At 41.3% G+C, this 27,987-nt stretch overlaps 1 protein-coding gene across 6 annotated transcripts; it reads left to right on the top strand.

The window, feature by feature from the left end:
• Positions 1-78: 78 nt before the first annotated feature.
• Positions 79-27,542, top strand: slc1a9 (solute carrier family 1 member 9). Of its 6 annotated transcripts, none has more exons than XM_079642658.1 (15): positions 79-215; positions 729-764; positions 939-1,079; positions 5,504-5,621; positions 6,578-6,703; positions 13,858-14,013; positions 14,972-15,124; positions 16,755-17,014; positions 19,117-19,222; positions 19,333-19,459; positions 20,794-21,027; positions 21,786-21,980; positions 24,605-24,739; positions 24,934-25,372; positions 26,039-27,542. In XM_079642658.1, exons 4-15 carry the CDS (start codon positions 5,546-5,548, stop codon positions 26,213-26,215), a joined length of 2,184 nt encoding a protein of 727 aa, XP_079498784.1. In that variant the 5' UTR covers positions 79-215; positions 729-764; positions 939-1,079; positions 5,504-5,545; the 3' UTR covers positions 26,216-27,542. The 6 variants fall into 6 exon arrangements, with proteins under 6 accessions (XP_079498784.1, XP_079498780.1, XP_079498782.1 ...); XM_079642654.1 differs by having other exon boundaries at positions 1,670-5,621; XM_079642656.1 differs by having other exon boundaries at positions 1,599-5,621.
• The last annotated feature ends 445 nt before the right edge of the window (positions 27,543-27,987 follow it).

Below are 27,987 nucleotides of genomic sequence, written 5' to 3'. Positions count from 1 at the left end.
GTTAGAATGACAACTTCCGGTTTTTCCTTTCAAAGTCAAACCCGCTTTTAGATGTCCGTATTGTAATGGAGCATTTGACTCGTAATCAGGCTTTTATTTCGAAGACATAAAAAAACAACTTCCGCCGCAACTTCTTCTTCTCTGCTGCTAGCTTGACACGGATAATGACTCCGGTTTCTCCTGGGAAGCGCAAAGACAAACTGAAGTTTTTTTCGGTTAGTATATTAAAAACATATCTACAACCCTACAACGAGTAACATATGCAAAAGCAGATGTGTCTCAATCTCGCTTCTTGGAGGCATATTATTAAACAGTATAATCAAGCGTTACGTGTCCAATATGAGCTAAAAGTCACATTTTATCCTAGCTAGATTAAATGCATACAAACAAACATTGAGTGAGTTGTTAACTCAGACTTCACATGTGCGTGACTGTTTTAGTTCACCGCCTTTTTTTACTTTCATCCCCGCCCCATAGTTCTCAAGAAAAGCATTTGACGAATTACCAGCAGTGTTGTGTTGGCACAGATCCACCTAAAGCGGGTTCATCATAGGTTGGCAACAGTGCAAATTATTACAAAAAATCTGTAGTAAAGATGGATGGCCCAAATCGAAAAACTTCTCTTCTGTAAATGCAGGTTGCAACCGTTGCAACATAATCACATTTGGCTCAATCTGAACCAGCTATCCGACTCTGCTTTCTTATTGCTTCCTGTTTGCTTGCACCAGATCCTTCTCTTGGGTATGTGCCTTGCTCTTTGGCAGGTGAGTGTTTTGCTGACAGGATTTTTGGATGTTGATAACTTAATTTGCTGTATTAAGTATTTTATACAGCTCACAAAATATATAATAGTTACCAAAGGAAAACAACATATGGCACTATTAAAAAAAAAGAAAAAAAGAGGCGAAAATCCTTAATCCATGCATTCATTTTAACAGGGGTAGTCTTGCTGATTTGGGGGCCACAGGCAATGCTGGACATGGGGCCCCCTCTTCCCAGCCTCGACCACCTTCACAGAACGAGCTGTTGTTTTCTTTTATTTACTTCATCCAAGAAAAAAACTACTTTTGAAACTACAGGTAAAACAACACTGCTAGGTCTTCTATGAATTATGTTCATGACCTTAACATACTGCAAACTTTTTTAAAACAGTGTATAATGAATTTTGCCTTCAACATCAGAGTCCTATGATTATGTGGTTTCTCACTTAGATGTCAACATAGATATTTTCATTATTTATCGTGAAGATAACCGAAAACGATTCTTCCAAAAAGTGGATTTATTTATTGACGCATCTGGCAAAGAAATATGTGATTACTCTTTGATGTACTTCCAATCTGGAAATCTTTAATAGTATTGCAAAACCGATATGTATTGACGTTTGTTACGTTTAACATTTCATTATGTGGATTTGTTCTCTTGGTACAAGAATATACAATGGTATAACGTTCCTTCTTTTTAATTGGATATATAAATGTTCTATCTATTTAATTTAGCAGAGTTTGCTTTGATGTTTGTTTACAGTGAACTACTTCTATTAATTGGTGTAATTAAAGTTATAAACACATTATCTGTATATGTTGGATGAATGGAGGCAGCTTTGGAACTCCTGTAGAAGTTGAAAGGATAAAAACAGGAGCCGGTGACTGGCTGCCCTCTCCACTCACAGGTCTTTGGGGGAAAGTCGGCGAAGGCCCTATGGAGACACAATGGAGGTCTATGGACGACGTGCACGCCGACAGACAGTTCAACGGGTCCTCTGAGCAGATAAGTCGTCCCCATACAAACCAGACGAGGGTTCATTGCTATTGACCCGCGAGAACAGCGCGTCCACAGAGCCTCCCCACCTTGAATGGCCTTGTTGAAAAGGAGAGCCATAAATTGTGGGATGAGCAGGGGGGGAGACTCTGCATCCCCCTCCTCTCGCATCCCCCTCTCTCACATGCTATCTCTTTCTTTCCTTTAACAAGTAGTGGTTTCCATCTCACCAAACCCTTTTCCCCCTGAATGTTTAAAAAGATGAAAGGATAAGGAAAAGAATGGAGACAAAAGAGGGGAGGGTTACGTTACAACCCTGCCCCTGAGAGACTGCTCATGAAAGAGTCCGGGGATGGGAGAGATAGGGACCGGAGAGGAGACGCAGAAAGAGAAGGGGGATCATGAAAAGAGGTTTTTCAAACTCAAAGCCGCTAAAACGGGACACTTCTGTATAGAGGCAGACTAAAGTGCAGTCTTCACTCAGGGACGGAGACATTTAACACTGTCAATACCCTCAAATAGAGGGGAGCGTTGATGTACTTGCACCCATTGACTGATTACACAAGCACACATGCATATACACACTATATGCATTTTTTTTTTTCTCTTAACCATGCCCATCGTACAGCAGCACTCAGTGTAGATTTCAGAAAATCTTCCACCAGATTATCGTTACCATTAACACACAAACACTGCCTGGTGTCTCCCTCACAAGCATTCCTCCTTCCTGGCATTTAGTGTCAGTCACTCGAAATCCTTGCAACCCTCCCACCATTCTCTCTACCTCTGACTTTGTCTGAACTTGCCCTGTATGCACTTAGATATTTCTGCCTTAGGGTGCATCAGTGAGAGTTGGAGTCTGAAAAAAAAGCAAGAGAAAGTTGTTAGCTTGATGCGGACAGGATTGGCGGTCTAACAAAGATGACGATTGAAAAGTCACTTACGCGCAGAGGTTGTTTTTTGAACTCTTGCTCCCACTCTCTCATAGACAAAACTAACTGCAACAATTCCATGATCAATAATGTACAGAGGTTAGTTCAATGTTCCTTCACAGTTTTTCTTTCTTATTGTCACGTGTCTCATTATTTTTTTTCTAAACCCAGATTCAACAAAAGCCTTTAAGTCACAACATAATCCACAGAATAACACAATTGTCTACAGCGGTTATCGTTTTTTCCTTTTGGGATTTCTCTTTTCAACAAACGTCTTTCATGACCCAAACTGCTTTTCAGACTTTTATTAAAGCCTGACTATAACAAAACTGATCCTTTTCTCAACCTGTCTTTGACATGAGGAACTTGCCTTAGGCAACATCACTCACTGTGTCTCATATAGCTGGGATATTAGTTTCATTTTCTACTTATTATCTTCTGCTCATGATCCACCTTCGGACATTTCAGACCTATTCTCATTTCCAAATGTCACTTTCACTACCTCCAGCTCCTCTGAGAAATGTTTTCCCACACGCAGCGCCATCACACATCAACTTGTTGCTTCGCGTTGGACATCCTCCTTCGTTTGAAACTCAGATCTGAGCGTAATTGGAAGGTAGCTATTATGGCAATTACTGCAAATAGCTGAGCTGTCAGGGCGAGCTAAAAGTCTCTCTGTCCACAAGTGAGCCAGCGAGTCAGACGTCAGACTTCAATTACAGTTGCTCGACCTCCCTATGGTACCAGTATGTCAGTTCTGCATCATCTCCTCTTCCATCTTCACACACTTGGATTCTCTGCGTCTGATTTGTTTTTCCTTTTCAACGCTCCTTCCATCATTCACCTTTTAATGCACTCCACTCCCTCATCGTCCTCCTTCCCCCTATATTCAAACCTCTCTTTAATAGGAGTTGCACTGCCATTTGTAACAGTACCATACACACTGAGGTATGGCTGCATATGTTTCCAATTTCAGGCGTAATGCTTCTCTCTGTGCAATCTGACCCAATTAGCCAAAGCCTCCTGGAAATGCCCCAGTCGGCAGCCATGGTGGTAAAGAGGTAAAGGGTCAAAGGTGAGGTCATTCAAAGGGGGGGGCCATACTTATGATTGTGTCACTTCCTGTCTGTCTGTCTGGCTTAGACATGCCCGGCTGTAGTGCTTAAGCCGCTGTCTAACGGACATATTTGGCACAGTTTTAGGATTGTAGAAAGAAAAAAACATTCATGGTCGAATTCAATTTCAAAGTTTACTAAAGGTCATAGAGGATGAGTGACACGGCTCGGAGCCGGACCACACGTAAACACACAAACAACACACATGAACATCGAAGATACACACACGCACACATGTTTGCTCCGACAAACAAAACACATGCGCCTACAAGTCTCTCTGCGTAAAACTGAAATTAGTGCAAGGAATGTTCACCTTCGGGAAACGTATTGGGAGGGCGAGGGAATATGAGAGGTTCGAGCTGCGAACCCTCATTAGTGGAATGGAGGACTTATTTAGGTAATTCAGTTTAATGCTTAATGAGAAACAGGTTAGAATGGGTGCAAAATGCAGACTGGCGTTGCATTGCATTACCTGGCAGTCTGCCCCTTTCCGGGCCTGTCTGTTTAGATTTTCTGCTATGTGCGCTGTTGGTTCAGAAGCTGGGTCATTGTCAGTTTATAAAAGCAGCTTCAGACACTGCCATGCAGCCGTCGCCATGCGCACACACACTCTGCTCGTCTTGTTTACATCATCTGCCCCACCGATCCCTCTCCTCTTACAGCACCTCGCTCTCTCCCTCCACAGATCACCTCTCAATCACTCGTCCTCGCCTCCTTATCTGTCCCCCTCAGTGTCTCGTTACAGGACTCCATCCACCTACAGCGGCTACACTTTCATTCACTTGCCACAGAGCCCCTGTAGTCTGGATGTCCCCGGATTAGACATTCAGCCTGGATAGTGAATGATCTATTTACAGTTATGTCTTCCTTCTCGGCAACACAATCCACACCTCCCTCTGTTTTGAGTTTTTGCACTTATCCACCCCACCGACCTCCTCCACATCCCCTCACCCCCTTCTTCCATAAGCCATGTTTTGTCCCTTTTATTTCTAGAGGAAAAATGTTACACATTGTAAACTTTAGTCACTGTACAACACCCCGCAGGATTGGATTTCAGAGGCAGACTTTGTGTTTGAACTGCTCTGGCAATTAGTAGAGGATAGACTTACAGCGCACCTACTGCACAATGGAGGCACCAGCCCAATTGTACCAGCCCCTGTTCACGTCCTGCCCCTCTCCATCTGTCACCCCTGTGGGACTGTGTGTGTGTGTTAGTGTGTTGCTTTGCATGTGCATGATGGTTTGAATTTTAGGTATGCGTGCATGTATGTTTGTTAGTGAGGTGCTTGTTACTAAACCCAATTACTAAATGGCAACACTTTTCTTTCAGTACACCAATCCATCAGCGTTTTAAGCTTGAACAAATAATTAAAACACAATTAAATGCATTCAAAAGTAGGTTCAGGTATCTCAAAGGAGTCATTAAGACATTAAAAATGCTGCCTTTTGTTTCCCAAAGCGGTCTAGCAGTGGTGTTATTGTTCTATTTTCCTGACCTATATGTTTGGGAAATGCATTGTCTGTATTCTCTGTAACTCAAATTTGAATAGCCAAAGTAGGAGAGTGGATTTTTTATCATTCCAGGTGTAGCCTTATATCAAGCACTTATGCAATGTCAGTAAGGGAGAGCCTTTTCAGGCAAGGAGTGTTTTATGTTATGTTAAGTGATTTGTATTTACATAACCAATTTGCCTCAAGGTGATTGGTGCTTCATACAACCTCCACTGTTGCTCGCTTCGGATGAGGAAAGTCCCCCATCGAAAAAAAACGTACAGGAAGAGCACCAGAGGAAGGATCTCTTTTCCAGGGCCGACAGGTATGCATTTTATGTGTGTGTACCATGGTGTTTACAGAATGCTCAACAAAAGTCACAGAGAGAGAAAGACGAAATGGGGGAGGCTGATTCTCATTTAGGGTAAAGTCCGGATCCAAACATCTGTAATGTTGAACCAACAGAACATTAACTGGACAAACATGGAATGCAAGAATGAGGCTTAGTAGATTTAGACTGAGATCAAACGGGGACAAAGCCTGAAGTGCTGAAAAAATATAATAAACTCACTAAAAGTTAAAAAGCTGAGTTTAAAGTTGGGATTGAAAGGTCTCAGCAGTGTCAGACTGTCGGATGTCTGTAAAGTCACGTCGTTATATAACTTTGTATTTGACAGTTGAGAAGCCACGCTCATAAATCAATCCTGGCCTCCTCATAAAGCCCAATCATAGGCTGGCATTCCTGCACAGAGTACAGACAGTTAATGTGTGAATGTATTTTGGAATTCTGTTTACTGATATGTCATGGTTCATGGAAAAAGCTTGATCCATGTAAGTAGAGTATGTACCATGGGCCTCAATTCTGGCCTCTCTGACTGACACTGATATCTGTCAAAGGCTCCCTCAGAGAGGCTACTGTGCACACTTCTCCACTCAGTGCAGTCATAGCGCCCTCCTGTGGAAGGGAGGTTGATCACGACCCCCCCCCCCCACCATCAACACCATCCAATATGTCCCAAACTCCCACCCTCCCCTGTTTATGCGATACTTTTTTACATAGGAATACATTTCTGAAATCAATTGAGACTAGTATTCTTATCTTTCTTCCTGCCTATCAGTGAGCACAAACAGTATAAATAATTAAATAAACTGAGACCTGGGATGGAGAGCATGCTAGTAAATGAGGGAGAACGAAGGGAGGGAGGGAGGAGAGCAAGGGTGAGATGGGGTTGGGGGGGCTCAGAAGACCAAGCTGTTGTAATAATCTGCAAATTTCCTCAGATGACGCAAAGACTTTGACTTTGCCAACCGTCCCCTCTCCCTCTTCATCTCCACATCCCTCTTCTCGTCTGTGTTTCTCTCCCGATGCCTCGCTCTCGTCGGATGGGAGACAGCGACACACAGCAGGTAAGGCTGTTTGCCTTCTGGTTGCCCTCCCCCCCCATATGCTCCCATTAATTTAAAGCTGAAAGATGATGATCGCCTATGACAGCACTGTCAGATTCGTTAGTCTCAGGGTCTGTTTTTCATTGCGATCAGTCGTTATTATTGTGTTTTCTGTTGCAGTCATTTTCGTGAGAGTTAAACTATTGTTGGTTTTTGAAAGTTAACTGTCACCTCTTAAATCAGATGTGTGAACATGTGGTGGGCCATATGGGTCATATATTAACACTTATCGGCATTGTTTTAGCATGCTGTCTGCCTTGAGGGTTTTCCAAGGCGTCTTTTGGCCAAATGAGAAGATAAATTTACTGTACGGAGGAAATGAGCTGTGTGAAATTCAGTCCTGCTGTAGAGAAAAGCAATGGTGAAATTGCAGCAACAGATCAAAAAGAAAAGAAAGGAAGTGAGAGGACAAAGGCAAACGTTTATAAATAGCAGAGCTTTGTGAGGGTGAAGAGAGCAGATGTGATAGACAGTCTGTGCTTAAGGAGTTCAAACAACAGATTAATACACTCAGATTATCGTCAGCGGGAGGGGGGCGGGGGGGAGTGTTTGTGCATGACATGTGTGGATAGATGCAGGGTAAAATCACACACACACAAGCTCACAAATGTTATCTCTTACTCACAATCCATGTCCACCCCATCTTAAATACTTACATCACACACATACACATCTGTGTGTGTCTCAAATTGTGATGAATGCTGCTTTTCATTGTTTCATATCATTGGACATTAAGGTTCATGGCTGCAGTTTTATCTCTATTGCTGTGCAGAACATTAACATGAGTTAATCAACATTTCATAAACGTACTAAAAGTAATTTGATAGCTAATTGTCATTATTGTTTGGACGATTAAACGTCAATATTTTTCTATGATTTAATATCACTGGCAAATCACTAACTTTGTGTTTTTGAATGTGGAACAGACATAAAAGAACATTTCAAGATGCCACATTGAGCTCCACAAAGTTGAAATGGTTGTTTTGGAATCCTTCAATAATTAATATAATTAAATAACTCATTTAAATCACACCAGTCTTTGCTAAGAAGGGCCTTTGCAAACATTTGTTCACAAAAACGGTTGACAATAATAATCCAGTTTAAATTTGATACTGAATCTGATTATCAAACGTAACTCTATTTAAACAATATTGACTGACAGATGATTTAATTAACTTAATTTGAAGAACTATAGTTTTGGCCATGACATAACCACCAGGATTGTAATAGTAAAACAAACGAGTTAGGTTATCTTCTGCAAGCAGCAAATACCTCATGAGGCGTTAAAGCATGCCAAGTGAGGACACACATTCACCCTCCCAGTAACATCTGATGCACTGAGTAGAGTCCACTTCTGATTGACTCTGACCTTCACTAAGAGGGTTGATACACACAGTTTAACAGTCCTGCTGCAGTGATCTGGTAGAGCCATGCACCAGACACGTGTTTGATGGCAGTCGTGCATATGTTGAAGGCATTAGGGGCCGCTCTCCTTTGAACTGCATGGATCCCCAGATGTGTGTGTGTGATAGAGAGAATGTGTTAATTTGCATTATTGATATTTACATATAGAGTGAATTAATTTCAACATATTGCATACTACTAATAATACAATTTTGTCGAGGATAACCTCACGAAATTCTTATATTGTTTCAAGCTCTAGTTATCATTGTAAAGCTGCATTGACCATCCTCATCTCCCTCTGCTGAGCGAGGGGAGGATCGGGGGGATGGCGGGTGAGGATTATTTCTCGATCCCTTTGCAAAGCTCACACCAAACAATCAACCCTTGGAAATAATCATCTGAGACACAGTTACAAATTCACACACAAGCACAGATGCCTTTTTCTTCTTAAAATACACATGTTCTATATTTTCATTATAATACTACTATAATATAAGCCTCTAACCTCTAGATGAACTAAATTCAAAAGTCGAGTTTGTATCCACTGACAGCACGTAAACGGGAATCCCACTATTGGTTTGTATGCTGTAAAAGTTTTCCTAGTTTTCTTGTAGTGTCTAACAGTCTTTAATGATATAAAACATTACATTTAGGCCTAAAACCAACACTTGAACAATTCTCCTTTTCTCGTTAATTTGTTTAATTCATTGATTCATAAAATCGATGAGACGCAAAAAAAACTGTGAAACTGCCCATCACAGCTCCCAAGAGCCCATTTGGCGTCTTCAATTGTCTTGTTTTGTTAAAACTAGAGTCCAACATCATTGATATTCAGTTAATAAAATATATGACGTATCCATGCAGCAGATATTCTCCCATGAAAGTGCAAACAGAGAATGTTTCCCACTATTTTTGCTTGGAATATTACTGAAATCTATTGGCAATATGATTGCATGCTTTGGTTTAAGTAAGATTCATAATCCTGATGTATTAATTCAATAATTTAAATTGCTAAAAGAAACATCCGACTTATTAATCGCTGTAACCAATATGCTAAATAATTACATAAAGATGACATGCAATCTGTCAAACCACATTTATAATCTCATGTTGATTTATATCACAGCTATTGAACATTACTGTAATGTCAAGGTTTAGATCAGACAGATTGCAAGGGAGGGGGAAGGTATAGAGTTAGCCCACGTGCATCTGTTTGATGTCCTGAATCGACATCAGCGATTGGCTAGTGAGCCTGTGTCAACAGCATTTAAGCAAGCACTGAGATAGTTCTTCGTGTTCTGCTCTGATGGTACGTGGTCCTTCATCTTCATCATCTTGGGCTCATTTACAGTAATCAAAGCTTGCTCTTCAGGGAGATTAACTCATTCTATCAACTGCCGCTTTTCCTGGGAACCATGAAGAAGAAGAAGATAAGTAAGTACATTTCTGTATGTGGAGACTGATTGTGATGGTAATCACACACTACATAGGTCACCATCTACATCTGATGGATTACAAGGGTGTTTACATTGAGGACCCTGATGTTTATCCAGTCTGCTCCTCTCTAAAAGTCTCTCTGGGAGATGTTCTGTCTTGCGCCTGCATCTGGCCCATGCTACGACATCACTTCCAAACCAGCTGGAGTTACTTCCTTGTTTCTTAGCTCTGAGCTGGACTCACTTTGAAGTACTGCTACCTTCAGCTCTCATGATCAACATGTGTTTTCTAAGCTTTCTCCTAGCGACCAGGCCTCACTTCAAAGGGGAATGCCTCCTGGTCTGCAGATCACTGGCAGACCAGCTATACCTGTGTCATGTTTCTACAAAAGCCAGGATTTACTGTAAGCGCCCTGACCAAACAATCTGAACCTGCTGACTTTGCTGTGTTTTATTAAGGATGCTAAGCTGTAATATGATGTAATTAGGCGTATCTATAGCCAGTTGTTCCTCTCCTGGCTGTTGCCCTGATACTCTGATCAGCATCTGTTTCCTGTGTACCTATAAACTCTACTTGGGTAAGCACTTTTCAGGCAAAACATTAGAAACTAAAGAGTTGAATTAAGCCCTACAAGGTTGTAAATAGTTTCAGTTTTCCTAAGTTGAACAGAGCCACCAGGACAGCCCAGTAAGAGCTGGTTTCTAGAAGCCAGCTACATTTTGTCTTGAGACCTCTCTGACATCTCCTGGAGCAGGAAACTAATCTGTCTGTTCGGAAAGGAAGAAAGATTTACAGAGTAGTTTCAGGTCCCTGAGTATATCCTTGCAGCTAATACTCCTCAGCGCATGCTGTTGCTTCATTATTTCAGTGCCTCCATCTGACCTACCCATAAACAAAGGTTTAATATCCAGATTTCATTGCTGGAGAGGACGACAATCATCCTTATTATTTTTCTGCTTCTAACATGTGACTAGGCTTAGATTGCTTTATATATAGTATTTGGAAGCTCAGGATTTGCATAGCCAAAAGTGTTGTCCCAAACAATGCTAACCAGCCTTCAATTCCTCTCAATTTCACCCACCAGGTTTTGCCTGACAGATTTACAAAACCTTATCAAACCTTAAAAGGGTCTGATCCCTGTAGTGATTTAAATCTTTAAACCTTTAGTTATGATTATAAAAGAGACATTTTGAGTTCATTGTTATTTAAAAAAGGGGGAAGATGATAATATCCCCCATCCCACACCTTATTAGACACCTATACAACTAAAGTGTGTGGTCTACTGACGTTACCGAACAATGTTCATACTAAGAATGGCACAAGGATTGAAAAGAGGATTTGTAAAGACTATAACATTGGAACACCCTTCCCCCTCCTCTCCTCCGTACTTCGTTCAACGGGGATTATATCTTTGAAATTGAAATTTAGCAGGACATTCTCCGCCCCCAAAATATACAATTTCAGATCATACTGGCAATCCGTCTTTGTGTCCGGATCGTCGACTGTTGCAGAGACTATAAAAGGGGACAGATATGGATAGGGTGCCGAGCTGAAAGTGTGACAGCAGACAAACTAGTAGGTAACATCTTTGTGTTCCCACTTGTCTACTATCATTTTGTAGGCAACTGTATTTTTACTGCTGCATATAATACCGTTTGCTCAGATGATGAATTATAATCATGTCTGATTGCAAATGTCTCACTGAATCAGAGTGTTTGTAAATCTGACATTCATACATCTGACAAGGATTTGGCACGGCTTCGCTGCTCTCAACATGTGTTTATATACGATTAATGTTTGGAGATTGTTGCGGTGGGGTATCCGTTGAGAAGAAATGTGTATTGCACTGACAGTGAACACATTCTTAGTGGCTGAGTCTTTCTTTGGTGTTGAAGGTGATGACTTTGCCTTGGAGGACAATTTGATTGGTTCCCTAAACTAGACCTTGTCTGATAATTAACGGTTGTCAGCTGTTTATTGGAGACCCGTCCCTTTCAAAGAAGCGATCTAGCTTTAGGGTTACTGTTAAAAAATGATGGATGTACTTCCAAGTTCTAGAATACTGTTGATATACAGTAATATACACTTCTGATATTCATGGTGCTGAGTTGCATTTTGACAGAAATCATACTTGAATTTATTCAATACCAGATTATCCTTTTTAGCAATGCCAGTGCTTTGGCTTTACGTTTGGCAATGCCGGTCAGACGCGCCACCACCCTGGTCCATACGGAAATACCTACACTACTACTGGATGGGTAGCAATGACATTTTGTACAAATATTCTTGATCCCCAGATGATAAATCTTGACTTTGGCATTCCCTGTTTTTTAACAATGTCCCACAATTTTTTGTTTTTTAATGAAATATATTTTATATTATTGGAAGGATTGCTGTGAAGTAGGGTGTAGATATTCACATTTACTAAAGCATAAATTCTAATGATTTTACCCAGGGGTGTCCAAACTTTTTTCACAGAGGGCCACATACAGAAAAATATAGGAAGGGCTGGGCCGCTCACTAGAGGTATATTGCCTCATAAGTTATAAGTTAGAGAAATCAATCAAATGTAGGTAAATGATGGACCACACAGTTCTCCGTAGGGTTTCATTTATTGTGTTGGCAGCTCATCCCTTAAGACAGGAGGCTCACATTGCTTATGATAAGAGGAAATATGAAGGCTATATTTCAAGGTTGTTATGTACATTTATTATTGTGCTTTTTTTCTTATCAACTAATATTTTTGAAAACGTTTTCAACTTTAATTGTCTGAATTTATTTGAAAATAACACATGAATATTGTGTTATATATTTGAACATATATATTTAAGAAGTACAATAGTAGATGTTTAATTTGTGGGCCATATTTCATTATACTTTTAGAATTGGCTGAGGACCGATAAAAAATGGTCCGCGGGCCATATTTGGCCCCCGGGCCATAGTTTGGACACCCCTGATTTGACCAATTTGATTTAGTGGCCCCAGCCTGACAAAACTTTCCGAGACAATGTATAGTGTTTGGAACATGGCAACATAAAAGTTTGTCAGTATGTTGGTTTGTGAACCAATAATACCTGCAAATAATGACATTGCAATATGCCTCTGCATTATTTTAGGTTTAGGGCTAATTAGAAAATTATAGCATGCTAACACACAAAAACCAAGAGGTTCTACACGGTAAATATTATACCTGCTACACATCAGTGGGAAAGCTTATTAGTAACTATAACTTAACACAGCTGCTGCTTACATTAGAATCATAATATGTTGCAATGACTCGGCCTAAGGGCATTGCAACCAAGACAACAGACTTCCAGTAATAAGAATGTGCTCGTTCATACTTGTGGCTGGGTGGCATGTTTTGGATAAACCTACAGAAAGAAAGAAAAAACAACTGCCCTTCTTCTATTACACAGTTTCAGCTGCAGCACAAACAAAATCATCGTCTTTCACATAAATTCTCTTTCGCTCCATCCCGTTTACATGAAAGCTATACTCTGCTAGTGGTTGAAGTGACAGTCGTGACAGAACACAATTCTTGTGAAGGAGTCTTGACTCAATCCAAACGCTGTGTCGGTTGTTGTCCATTATCACAGTACATGGGATAAACAATCAATTGATCTAGCCAACACATTGTGTTCCTGATCCTGTACCCTACACCGGTTGGGTCGGGCTGAACCAACGATAGTCTTGTTCCTTCTTAAAGTCTACTATTATGGATTTATCTAATAAGTAACTTTCACTTAGACCTGTCAGTCAAAAACGTTTAAACAGCCAGGGGCAACATCTCACGACTCCTAATAGGCCGATTATTTACCTGATTCATTGGCTATATATCTTCCTTTATCAGCCAAGTACATATTGTCTAGTATTTACATTCCTGCTGTTTCCTTTTAGAGGACTATAATATATTACATCTCTAGAGTTATTTCTTCATGTCCTGTTTACCATTGCCTTCTGTGTTTGCATTGCCTGCCGTCATGCTTATTCACTTCCATTAGGAACCTAAACCAAATGCTGTAAGGACATGTGAGTGAGTGGTAGTTATACCCAGTTGTCCCTCACCCACCTATCAGAGCAGAATCAGCCAGCCGAAATGGCAACAATTTAAATCATCAATAACTGCAACCAATACTAAATAAGAAAAGAAGTCTTTAAACAATCCAATTGATAGATCAGCCAGAGAAGGGTGCATTATTTAACCAACACTGAATACTTTGCAGGCCTGCATGTTTAATGATGTTGAAGCACATACCCTTCCACTGTCTCCACAGACAGGATGACGAACCAGTCGAAAGCCAACCAGTCCAACACAAACAAGAAGGAGAAGGAAGAAAGCCAGCGAGATGACAACACAGAGGTTGCAGATAAAGATGCAGGCCACTGCAGCCGCAACACCCACAACCTGCTGCTGGGACTCACTATTCTGGGTATGCTTGGACTCAAAACCGTACTTTTCTATCTATAATTACATTATTTTGTGTTAAAATGCGGCACATCTTCGCCAGCTTGTAAAAGATGGATTGTAGTTGCTAAAGATAGTTTGAAAGTTAAGAAACAATGCCTGACACCAGCTTTTTGTTCACATATTTTACCATCTCATATTTAATTCAATTTCAGTGCGGTTTTTTGTTGTTGAAAAAAGCAGAATATGCACTCTAGATATACAGACTCATTTTCACAATAGGCATATTTGGCTCGTTTCTGTTTTTAGTCTGCCTCTGTAAACACTTTGGTATGTTTCTGCATAGTTGTATGCTTTGTCAAAAAAAGACCGCCGCAAAGTGGAGAAGAATGTTATTTTTGTCTGTCATCTGTCACCGAGAATTGAACCAAAATGTAAACCTGTTTACATTACAGTGAAAGTTATCATTAGTCAGAGGACTCTTACATTTCGAATATTAAACAGTTTTCTTTTGGGGGCGGGGGGGAGAGAAGTTGAGCAGTAGATTTACTTGAAACTAAGAAAGGGTCTATCAATATGTGGTTTATAAAGACAAAGTTGTAAAAATGACTGATATTGGATGTTTATTTGCATAATGTTTTGTATTTATTCTGAGTACACACAGTAGCGACTTTTAAAAAATAAATGTTGTATATTATATGATGACTTTTAATAGCTATGTGTTTTTGGTCCAAATACATCAATCTTATCCTGCTTTCAACAACATTATATGTGTTCTCCCCTCCTATCGTATACTCTCTTTCCCTTCTCTCCTCTCTATTTCCTGCCTTTGTTTCTTATTTCTCTTCTTTTCCTCCTCTACCCTCCTCTATTCTCTGCCTCCCCCATATCCTCTTCTCTCCTCCCTTCTCTTCTGAGCTCCTTTCCTTTTTACATCCTCTCCTTTTCTCCTACTCCCCTTCTCTCCTCTCCTATCTCCTCAGGTGTTATCTTGGGATCGTTGTTTGGGACGCTGTTGCGGTACATGAGTGTGAAGGACTATGATGCCCTCACTATGATTTCCTTCCCTGGAGATATCCTCATGAGGATGCTGAAGATGCTTATCCTGCCTCTAATCATTTCCAGTCTCATCACAGGTGAGAATGGAATGTTTTTTACCTTACCTTACCAATCTTCGACAATGTTAAAGGATACCCAAGCAATAGACTCTGGGAACATGGGCCACTGTTATCCAGGGGCGCCGTAAGGGGGTGAAAAGTTAGGACGATTCTAAGGGACTGACAGGGGCCCAAACTATTTTAGAACATTAAAAAAAAAATGTTTAAAGAGCAACTTCCAGGTTAAAGACACCTGTGAATAAATGTGTAGGAAAATGATGAATACACTAGATTTTCAAAAAAATATACAGAAATATACACTACAGTGACATCTGGCGTCGTTTTTGTAAGAAATGTTCACTTCCGCATAAAAAAGCCTCGGCACGTGACCTCCCGCGTGTGACGTAACACGGGGGAAACAAGGGGGAGAGCGGCCGGTGTAACGTATTAATAAACATGGATCCCAATGCTAGTTTCGACACAGAAGACACAGAAGAAGTTGAACATGAATATTCAAATGCATATGACGGACCACAACCTTATAATTATGAGCCTGCTAGGCGTCCAAGAGACCAGGAGCAGCCAAGGATTAGAAGAAATAACGGCCATCGGAGAGAAATTGAGCTGTGGTGTGAGGAGAACAAGTGGAGAACTGGGCAGAAGAAAGGTTGTGGAGCCTCCGTTGATATGTCGTTGTAAATGGCTTGATGGAAAGCAGGTGTGTAGTCGGGGAGGGTGCACAGCTGATTGCAGCAGGTGAGTGGATGTTGAGCCGGGAGCCAGGAGTGACAGCCACCACGCACACACAAACAACACAGACAGGGGGAAACAAACAAACACAAAGGAGACGGCTGGACCAGTACAGCCACCACAGCGTTACCTAATGCAACTCCATACTACGTCTTACAGTGCCGTGTACCGGAGGGGAGAGAGAGAGAGAGAGCAGAGAGAGATGTAATACGGTTTCCTGATAAAGCTGTGGAGAGTATGTGCTGCAGGGAGGTGGATGCACAACGCACCCAGGAACCAACGCTAGCTCCGGTCCTTTTCCCGTGAGGGAAACTGTGGACTCGATGTCCTGACAGGCTGGTATTTGTGCAACCTGCACAAACACGATACTGCACCATGATTACAAATGGTGAAATACAATGTAAAACTACCGGAAAATAACAGCTCACTAAAACACAACCGCTCAACTCAACGCAACTACTAACTATACCCGCGGTCAGAGAGCGGAGATGTTTACCCTTTGTGTTGTAATATGACGCGTTTGACGTATGACCTTAAAAAAAGCCGTTTTTAAGAGCAGAGCTCAAAATTGCTCCTTTCCCTCTGAATTCCTGCCCTTATGTCTCGTAAAACATATCAAATCCTACATTCACTTTTTTAATTGTAATTTTCAAGCAAGTTTAAGCATAAATGTAGAATTAAAAAAAACTGCAAGATGCTCTTTAAGTGATATATTTTCATGGGGCCCAAAATCCCTGACGGCGCCCCTGCTGTTATCACAACACAGACCTGTTCTTATATATCATGATAAAGCTGACACAGAAATAAGTATCTTACACAAACAATGTTAACTAACTGGGACAATTAAGGACAATAGTGCGCACGAGTAACATGGTTTGTTTGATGAGAGTGAACCCTGATGATGATCTGTCTCTTTAAGGACTGGCTGGTCTAGATGCCCGCTCCAGTGGCAGGATGGGAAGTAGAGCCATGGTGTACTACATGACCACCACTGTAATCGCTGCCATCCTTGGGGTCATCCTGGTGTTGACTATCCACCCGGGAAACCCAAAACTAAGGGGGGGTGGCGCCACAACTTCCTCAGTCCCGAGGAACCCGGAGGTCAGCAGTCTGGACGCCTTCCTTGACCTGCTCAGAAACCTGTTTCCTGAGAACCTCGTGCAGGCCTGCTTCCAACAGGTAGCCTCAGCTTCTGCAATGAGTCTCAAACGGTTTTCCTACTCTAGCTCTTTATTTGTGAGCGCACACATCAGTGCACATCAGTAAGAATGTAACAGATATAGGATAAAATGGATAAGTTGCAAATACTGGCACAGCACAATTTTACTTCTTGGTATGTCATGCTATTAATACTGTCATGGATTTTATTTCATTCGTGATCAAACACAAATACATTGACATTTGTTTACAATAGAGAGGTTTTCCACTTTAATTTCCAGTAATGCTAAATGTTAATGAGCCATCATCCATTATTATATTTAGTTTTTTCAGCAGTTGACAAAAACGATCCCACCACAACGTGTAGTAGTTGTTATGAGGCATACTTTCTTGAAAAATGGTGGGAAATTATCCCAATTATGTATATTATATGCAAAATTCCTATACTTGCTTTGCATTAGTTTCGATTAGAAATACCTGCTCATGTGAACCTGAAAAGGTTGGTCTATAAAAAGTATTGACTGAGCAGTCTCACAAAAATAAAAACAACAGAGATGTAAACAACCTGTGATTTTGCCTGTGTCAGGAGTGAATCAGAGGATGATTTGACAAAATTAGTGTTGACTTATAACCAAATAGCAATTTATTTCTACATGTTGCAGAAGTGTAACCTTTAAAGTGTAAAGATTACCTTTTTACATAATGTTATTACAAGTAAAGCCCCTCAAATTACCGTCAGATTTAAGGCAACATTGGATTTACTTTTCTTTTCATACAAATATATATTTTACTGTAGTTTAACGGTGGGGAAGGTAATTTTGGAGAAACCAGCTCGAGTGCGCTAGAATTTGAAAATACACAGCCGGAAAAAATCTGCCACTTCCTTACAGAGCCCCTCCTCCAACACACACGAACACGCACATGACCAATGAGGGCACGAGATAAGTTTGTGCACAGATGGAAGGCTGACAGGCAGGTAGGCCATCCAGTTACTTTAGCCGGGCCGGCTCAGATGATTGGTCGTGCTTTTTACAGTACTACGGCTTCCACAGATGAACTTTTTTATGGATTTTTTGTCAAAGCACTTAAGATATTCATTGCTATTGGGATGTTAAGAGCATTCCATGGAATATAACAAAGAGTGTATCTCGAGTCGGTTTCTCAAATGTACCTACCCCACCTTTAAATAAAACAGCAAGATAACAAAGATAATATTTGGCTCACGTAGAGAATATGGCATCTTTTGGGACATTTTGTATATCTAACTGGTAATTCAATAAATGATTTCTAAATTATAGAATGACACACATAAGCATAGCTTGAAGTGCTTAAATTATGAGATTATATAAAAAACAATTGCAAAAAGTGAATTGTCGCATATGATCCATTAAGTTTTGAACACCAGCTAAAAAAAGGTTTACTGTCTGAATACCCAGTTACATTAAAGGTTTGTTGGGTAATGGTGGACAGGACAGGGCTACTGTTCATCCATGCTGATCATTTTTATACGGTAATCCAAGTCTCAATCATGATGCGACTTCTTCTGTCTAAATCAACCCCCCCCCCTCTCTCTGCGTGTGGGTCTGAATGATTGCACGTGGTTGTCTGTGTTAGACTGGGTGAGGGTCAGCCCTTCAGCTAATCTCTTTGCATCTGTAATGCTACATCTTTGTTAACCACTGTAAGGCATCTGTTGGTGGACAGGGAGCACCCCTGAGCACCAGCTTATAGACTTCTTCTTCTCCCTGAAGTCATTTCGGTGTTCTCCCTTTTTCGTTCTTCCTCTCCTTTCTGTCTGCATCCCTGTTTTATTGCATCTTTTGTTTGTACTCATTGGGGATCCATTAAAGTCATAAAAGGCATAATAGCTTTTGCAGGAAGGAATCGTCCTTCCCCTTTTAACCTTCTTTTCTTTCTTTTCTTTGTTGTCTTTATTTGAGAATCTCTTGTTCCCTGTTTTGGCTTTTTCTATAAACACAAATCTGAGTGTGTTGTGCCACTGCCAAACTTTCATTCACTCACAAAATATTGGTTACGAAATCAGGGTTTTTGTGAAATTGAGCTTGTGTTGGTTTAAGTACATTTGAAACCTCTGATCAATCTGAATGTGGTTCTACCTCCAGGCTCAAACGGTGCTGAAGAAGGTGCCGGTTATGGTAGAAAACCAAACTGAGCCCATCATTGAGAACAGGAAGAAACTGGAGTACAAATGGGGCATGAACGTCCTCGGTGAGAGGATGATTGAACTCCTACTTCTTCTTTCAATTATTTAATTTGACTGATGTTTGCTGATTTGCATTGAGAGCTGCTAATAACATGCTGCGTTGTGTCTTCCTCAGGCTTGATCGGTTTCTTCATCACCTTTGGGATCTGCATGGGCAGGATGGGCGAGCGAGGGAGGGTCATGTGCGAATTCTTCAACATCCTCAACGAGATAATCATGACGATGGTCTCCATAATCATGTGGTCAGTATTATCTCCCCCCTGTGTGTGTTTGTGTGCGCCCTTCTGCAAGCATGCACAACATGTGTCTCTGTTTTCGTTAATGAGGGCCAACGGCTGCGTTGCTTTGACATTCTGGAAATACCACACACAGAGGTCAGTGACAGTGATGGATAACGCATACACGAAACATATCGTTGGAACGAGAAGAAGTGTCAGATATTTAAGTCAGAAGAAAAGAAAAAGGAAGAGAAAAAGGAGAAGGGTGTTAGTGAAGGACACGGACAGATGGACAGCCAGAAAGAAAGAGAAGTCTTCATTGGCACATGCTGTAGTCCATGGTATGCTGGGGAGTAGCAGGAGCCGGGGCCCGGAACAATGTTGTGGGCTCCCAGGGGAGACGGGGTGGAAGATCTCCAAACTGTAATGGATCCACCGTCGGCAGAGGAGCCACTTGGCAACAGAGCTGAGGGTGGGAGGGGCGGCTGGACGAGGAAGGATGCATGTTAGAGCATGTCTTCTGAGAGCAGTGCTCGCCTTGACGCTTCACAGGACACTCAGATAGAGAGCTTAGTGGCACTCAGCGCCGGGGAGGGAGAGGGGGAGCAGGGTAGGCGGTTGGAAGAGAAACAGCAGGATGCTTGTGTTGCAGCTCTCCTAGGCCATTTACATGTGCAGCTGGACACCAAAGGAATTGTGTCCTTGTTCGTATCACTCACGTAGTATAAACAGATTACTCACAAGCCTATGGAGCTTGCCAAACACAGAGTCCAGTGTATACAAAAACACGTATCATACAAGGAACACATCCATCAAATCTATACACGCATACTCCCCCAAACAACTGTCACTGAATGCCAGGCTCGGGGTTCAGCACGCAGCTGACCTGGGGGAGAGCAGGCCGCTGCCGGGATGGGACCTCTATTGACTTAAAGGGGAACTCCGCTTTATTCAAACGTCCCACTGCACTCTGGAGTCAGGAAGGGGTACAACTGTGTCAAGTGTTTCCAAAGTTAAAAGTGTTCCTTTGAAAGTGAATAAAGATGCATCAAGTGTTGTCTCTACATTCAGACATCTGACCATATGACCAATGGATTTACTTGGGGGGGTTAAACTTCAACGGGGTTAAGCTATAAATGCATCCATGTGCCAGGCAACATGTTTTTTTTTTATATTGAGTCTTCAAAAAGTCATAAAATGGTTAAACTCGTTTAAAAAAAAAAAGAAGGGAAAACATAATTATTCTTTTGTAACGTAAGGATGCTAAATTAGCAGTCAGCCTTACAAATAATACAACATCAATCATAACAAAACGTCAATCATTTTAGCTCTGGTGTGTTTTCTTCACTTGTGTTTAGGTACTCTCCTTTCGGCATTGCCTCCCTGATTGCGGGGAAGATTGCGGCCATCGGAGACCTGGAGATGGTTGCCAGGCAGCTGGGCATGTATATGGTGACCGTCATCGTGGGCCTGGTGATCCACGGCGGCTTGATCCTACCTGCTATATTCTTCGCTATCACGAGAAAAAGCCCCATCACTTTCTACTCTGGAATCTTCCAGGCTTGGATCACAGCTCTGGGCACTGCCAGCAGGTAGGACATCCTGCAGCAAGGGTGCGTTTGTCTGTGAGGAAGTTCTCTGTTTGTGCATGTGTTAGCGACATATGTGTCACATATTTCTTTTACAACATCTTTTCCTTGACAGCTGCCGTACTTTTTCTGTGAATGAATGGCCTAGCCTGCAACTCGCTTTCAGCTATTTGGGTTGAATCTGAAACGGCTGAAGGCAAAACGTTGTATTTACACAGACAAACCAGGACAGATACATATGTGTAAGCACAGGCTATCATAGGCAACTCCATATCAAACAGATTCTGTGTTGTAAATGTCTAAGCCTTCGGATTAGTCCTCACCAGCTAAACTGGCCCCGCTGTATCCTGCCTGGCTCGGCTTGGCTCGGCCTGCCTGGGAGTCTGAACGCTGCTGAACCAACTGTCATTTTGGCACATTACTGAGGCTCTAGTGAATATGGATAATCCTATCAAGGTTTTCTGTAATGATATTATGACCCGAGCCTAGCAGGGACAGGAATCAAATTCCTTTAATTCGCATGTCGCAGGACTGCAACAGTGGCTGGCACCAGCTGTTAGGAGGAGGCTGTCAGCCCACTCATATTTCCACCTTGTGTCTCTACCCTAACTTCACCCCGTCACCTCCCTCCTCACCTCTGCACTTCTGTCACCACCTGTCTACATATTTGATATCCTTAAGCAGACACTCTGCTCCTGTTCTTTGTACATCTGTACCTTTTTTTTTCTAACTTGGCATCTTGTGTGGCCTTCTTCTCTCAGTGCGGGAACGTTACCCGTCACCTTCCGCTGCCTGGAGGAAAATCTGAAGATTGACAAGCGTGTGACTCGTTTTGTGCTGCCCATCGGCGCCACCATTAACATGGACGGCACTGCGCTGTATGAGGCTGTGGCAGCCATCTTTATTGCCCAGATGAATGACATCTCTCTGGATACGGGACAGATCATCACTGTCAGGTGAGACACATGTTGGATGTCCTTCACACACATGCCTTATGTTGTTTTCGTTTTGACTAGGAACTTTGTTTTATTTAAACTTCTGTTTATTTAAGTTTTCAGGACAAGCATGGATCCGTGTTTCAGTTTTTAAGTTTCAAAGCGTAATATAAATACAGGATATGAATTTAAAAACCTCCAATGTCAAATTCTAAAGTCTCTATGGGAAACATCAAAGCAAAGCAACAAAAAGCAAAAAGATATTTCTGGATGACCAAAGATTTTTCAGCCACAGAAATCTTTACATCCATTCATGTCAACAACAGTGCTCTGGTCAGGTTAACAACAGGATTTTCTTTTCAAAACAAACATTATATGTATTTAACTATTACAAGTGAATGTGTATAAAGATACATAATGCATTGGCGTTATCGTACAAGTCCAGTTCGAAGTTTTTATTCATTTTGTTAAGTCGAGTCTAAAGTCATCAAATTTAGGAAGTTGAGCCTGATTCGAGTCAAGTCATGTGACTCCGGTCCCCGGCTCTGGATCTTGCTGCTGGTCACTTCGTTTTTCCAGGGGTTGAGGCCCATAAATGTCCTGAACAAAGTAAAGTAACATAATATGGGCAGAGGTCCAGGTAGATGCACAGACAGGCCCATATTTCTAGTGAGTAATAAGTGATAATTGAAAGGGTTTATTTGAGTAGTTTAGGACAATTTGAAGTTCTGATGGTTAATTCTGTTGATTTGAAAGGGCAACAAGATGTGTAAATCCAAGTTTCATTGCAACATTCCTGTCTAAACAAAATCCCCAACACATTTTCATATGACTTGCACCAGTTTGAGACATTTTAATTAATCTAACAATGCAGGGATGGAAGACAGCTTCAGACTAAAGCAGTAAGAAAGTAAGAAATTCCCATTTTTGAGGTTTCAGCAAAACATTTATGTCTGATTGGAACCAGACTTTTTGCGGTGGGGGTCTATAAATGATGCCTAGCTCTTAGAACAACCGAATTCCAAAATGATTTTATTTTAAGGAATTTCGTTTCATCAGTGGTGGTATATTATAAATCTTCTGTCTCTAAAACACGATGTTAATTAGCACGGTTTGTCATACAACATTAAGATGTAAGGCAGAGCACAAATGAAGATGCAATACACGTCGCGGTTTGGAGCCGAGTCCAAACAGGCCTGCAGTCACATCTGGGGCCAACGTGAACTCATAATTCCTCTAATTGCAAACATGTCACAACATGCAGCATTCTTCTTCTTTTCTTTGATTAAAACATGTATAAAGTGAGGAAACATGAAGAAGTGTGTTGTCTTTTTTGGTAATCACCCTCTTTCTTATTCAGATCCTGCTTTCATCCAAGCATTGCAGGAACGATGTAATCAAATTAACACATTTGAATACCGGGTTTGAGCTGTATGACCAACATAACCACAAGATTAAACCACACATTGCACACTGTGCCAAACCTGAAATTGGACATTTCAGATTGAAATGTTTTAATTTTGACAAAATATGAAACAACTCACATTCTGTATGTAATGGAGAACGTTGAAAAAGATCTACTATAATGTTAAAGTAACGTTTTACTAAATCTATTTGACCCTTTAACAATCCTATAGATTATAACTGCGCTGGCATGTCTCTTTTAAAACAATAATACTACAATGAATAAAAGGATTGTGCTTTTCAACCGCTTTTTCTAAGAAGAATACAAGAAGGATATCCTGTAGAATCTCCAAAGTTCTGAACATATGATTGTCGATTCTATTTAAATAAGGTTTTTTAAGCTGACATTTTTTTTCTCACATCAATTTAGTTCCATTTGTGCTTCTTTTAAGTTGTAAATGATCAACACCACAACAACTGGGCTGTGCGGCTATCGGCATAAGATAAATACACAAAACTATGAAACATGAAATGAATTTGCAACACATCATGGATTGCTAGTTTGATGATTAATACCATAACACATAATGTCAGCAGGGTTTAGGAACTACATAACACTTTTACATCTTGCTAGCAAAGGATTTGCTGTTGACACCAATTCTTACGCTTGTGTTTTCAGACCAAAAACATCCACATAAACAAATCATCTGTTGACACAGATGTATTAGTGACTTTCACTGTCAGTGAATGTGTTCAGAGGACAGCCTCACTAGAGAGCACAGCACACGAATCAGCCTGAGGATTTACAGTAGTCACCTCTCAGATCCCTTCAGGGCTCTGACACACTGGGTTAATTGGAGTAATTGTGTGTATTGGCAGACATTCAGCTGACTCTGCATACAGTATTGAGTCCGCAGTGAAGGAAGTTGCTGAAAAGCAATTACAGAATAAATGATTTCCAGCACAAAGTCTGGCATTTTTTATTCAACAGCTTCACCATGGGCGGAAAATGTTGTTCTGGTTTGCTTCTGTCGCAATGCCTGCTTTAGAATTTGTTTTACTACACACTAAAAAGGATGATGAGTAACCAATAATTTCCTGTCACGCAGACACAGAACAACTGCACGCATGTTGGTTTCCTGCATTCTCTGTGGTGTGCTCCAGCTCAGCATCTGAATCAAAAAATGTTGGTCAATTTAACGACTAAACCACCCATTTTTTTTCTTCTTCTCCCTCCCCAGTATGACTGCCACCCTGGCCAGTGTGGGGGCTGCCAGTATTCCCAGTGCTGGGCTGGTTACCATGCTGCTGATCCTGACCGCTGTGGGGCTGCCGACTCAGGATATCAGTCTGCTCATCGCTGTCGACTGGCTGCTGTGAGTCAGGTGTTCGGAAATGTTGGGGGTGTATAAGCGTGTGTCAATAACAGGAGAAATGACAGCTCTGCTTCAGTGCTATTTCAGGTTTAGTTAGTAGAATTTGTGAGAGACGTTAAAGGGTTTTGGCTATTCAGCCTATGGTGGCTCTCTGCTTTTCCCCCCGCTGACAATGTTACTGTTCATCTACCCAGTGACAGATTGCGTACCTCCATCAATGTGGTGGGCGATTCGATTGGCGCGGGGATCGTGGACCACCTGTCCAAGGCGGAGCTCGCCGAAATTGACGCAGCAGAAATGCTATTGCTCCATCCAGAGGAGGAGCTCGATTTCATCCCTCCTCCACCGATCCTTACAGAGATTGACCTGATCGACCCTTTCAAGCCGCCCAATCTGCCCCCTCGCTCCCCTCGCCCTCCCAAACAAAACAACCACGGCTCCGCTCTGTCCCAGTCCCAGCCCATGAATTACTCACCTTCCCGTTCTGTCCGATCTCCGTCCCCGCGCTCCATCCGCTCTCCCTCTCCACGCTCCGTCTGCTCCCACTCCCCCCGACCTTTCCGTACTCATTCACCACGCCTTCCCCGCAGGACGGAGGCGGGCTACTGCGCCTTGCCCAGCCATGACAACCAGGTAACTACCAACAAACTGCTACTGTTTTTAATGCTGCAGAGTATATGTTCATCTGTGATTTAATTATATTTTGATTATTTAAATTAGTGCAGTGTTAATAAGTAGTTCAACACTTAACATCAACACTAAAGAGCAAATGATTAAACGAGAAAATCATCTGCAAATTCAGTTGATTATGAAAATAATCAATTGTTTGCAGTCAGACGTATTATTTAAGATATTTACCTTAATTACGTCAGATTGTTAATTTAGCTAACTAGGTCAATTATAAAATAATGGATGGATGGTTTCTAAGTCAAGATAACTTGATATAGCTTCATGTGTTCACTCCCATAAACAAATTAAGCTATATCAAGTTTATACTTTGTGCTTATATCTTTAAAAAGGGGTAATCTAGAAGACAGGAAGTTTAACATTTGGATTTCAGGTAGATATTTGTAGATAGTTTGTTCAAATATTAGAGTATTATTGCTTAACATTGGTAACATGGTACGTTTTAGCATGGAGCACCAGTCAGCAATCTACCAGAGATAAAAGGAAGATGTATTTTTCTGTTATTAAATCTGTCCAGACCGTGGTGTATTTCTTTAACACTTAGCACATGTATAAAATTCACTTTTCACTCAGTAGAGTCTACATGATCTCATTGTCTCTTTGCCCTCTCAGGTTCCCACAATGCATCGGACCTACAGAGAGAGGGAACGGGATCGCTTGAGGCGAGAGAGTGAAACCGAAGAGGACGAGGAGAGAGAGAGGGTTTTGGGTGAAGTGAGCGACGGCGAGGAGAGCGATGACACTGCTTATGACCGGAGGCACGCCATGCCGACAAGCGACCTGCCATGATTGGATTTTTACTTCCACAAAGCCCCCCCCCCCCATCAATTAGTTTCTGTTTTATGACTGGACAGTAGACTTCTGGCTGGTTACATTGCTACTTCTACTTCTTAGATGTATTTTGAGTTCTCTGCTCTTCATTAGCAGAACTCTTGGATAAGTTATCGACAAGCTCCCTTTGAGCTTAAAACAGATAGATATTAAAATGTTGAGAAAGCCCATAAAACCAGGTCTGAGACTTTTGCACTTTAGCAAATTTGAGTTTAAATGGAGAGTTGTTTCCCTTTTACTTGTGTCTCCATTCCTGTCTTGATTTGTCATCTCATAAGCAAACTTAAAATGCTCCTGTATGTCTGAACTTCCTTAAATGCGCTTGATAGGAGAACAAATCTGCTCTCGGCTAGAAGAGTGTCCCGGTGTTACCAGCCTTTAACGCACATCAGTGAGTTTTTACAGTAGTTCATCTTTTACCATCTTTCTCTTCAACTTTTATTTTCCTGGCAGAAGTGGAAATTATTTAAATCAAAGGAATAGTTTTACATTTTGAGAAAAACACTGTCTTTTTTCCTAATCTCTGTAGCAAAACCCACCTACCAACATCTCTTAAGCTCACTATGTTTCATGCCAAATCTTGTTTGTTTAGTCCCTAAAGAAGGATACGACTGTTACAAACTGGTTTGGCGTCAATGGGTTCCATAGAAGAAATAGATCAAACATTTTGTGGTAGAAATGTAAAAATATTACACTGGATTAAACAAACCAGATGTGACGTGTTAGTTGGTGAGCTTAATATATGGTAGTAGGCTGATTTTGTCACCCCCGGACAAAGCAAGGCTTTTCTCCTCTATTTTAACTGCTGGCTGTAGTTTCATATTTACCATACAGACACGAGAGAGGAAATGTCTAATTATTTCTTTAAATTACCTCGATAATACCAACTAGTTCATCTAAAGAGATATAAAACCAGCAGACATTATTTTTATAAATCTTTACCTTCTTGCATTTTCTTCCTTGGTGCTCTTCTTGCACATCACCCATTACCTTGATGTTAATATTGTATTTTTATTGTTGTGGTCTGGTCTCTGAAATGACGAGTAATAGGCAAGATGCTGTTTGGATTTTGTTGTTATTTGAATTGACTAGTTTTAATCTTGTTTCATTATTCTTAATCGCTGTAAAATAACGTCATCAGTCTCTTCCTCCCCACTGAGCATCTCATTTTCATTTTAAATTCATCAACTGCCTCCCACCATCCTTGAGTCTTAACTCAGATTCACAGGTCCAGCTCGTGTGTATATTGTAGGTAATAAAATCCTAGAGATTTATTTAAAATTACTGCAATTCCTTTGTGTTTTTCTCTTCTGCTTAAGTAACTTTGTTCAATCTGCGGAGGGATTTATATTGGAAAGGGGACACACGTCAGTGTTTGGTGACTAAGACGCAGGAACAATCCTGCTGACAATATATTATTGGATGGGAAAGTTGCAACAGACACACATGCACACATGCACACATGCACACATTACACACGGAGCTGCGCTTACAGTACATGTTAATGAGACAAAGACACACAGAGATACTAACACACTTAATCCTCTCAAAGAAGAGTTAGAGATGGGCGAGGCAGAGTGAGGGATGGGAGAGGAATCGGAGGGCGGCAGATGGGCAGAAAGACGTCAATCCTTTTCATTCTTCCCAGACAGCATAAGGGCACTGTGAGTAATTGCAAACAGGACTGACGTTAGCTTCGGGTCCCCGCACGTCAGAGAGGAGAGCCAAGT

Source organism: Notothenia rossii (assembly GCF_949606895.1).
Source record: "Notothenia rossii genome assembly, chromosome: 8".
Lineage (NCBI taxonomy): Eukaryota > Metazoa > Chordata > Actinopteri > Perciformes > Nototheniidae > Notothenia > Notothenia rossii.
This window is presented reverse-complemented; position numbering and strand designations above follow the sequence as displayed.

Bases quoted from the DNA above. Each gene is read 5' to 3' on its own strand.
- slc1a9 (XM_079642658.1), top strand. From the start codon at position 5,546: ATGAGGAAAGTCCCCCATCGAAAAAAAACGTACAGGAAGAGCACCAGA. The intron at 6,704-13,857 runs GTAAGGCTGTTT...CTGTCTCCACAG, and splicing joins GAGACAGCGACACACAGCAG to ACAGGATGACGAACCAGTCG. The intron at 17,015-19,116 runs GTAGCCTCAGCT...TTCTACCTCCAG, and splicing joins TGCAGGCCTGCTTCCAACAG to GCTCAAACGGTGCTGAAGAA.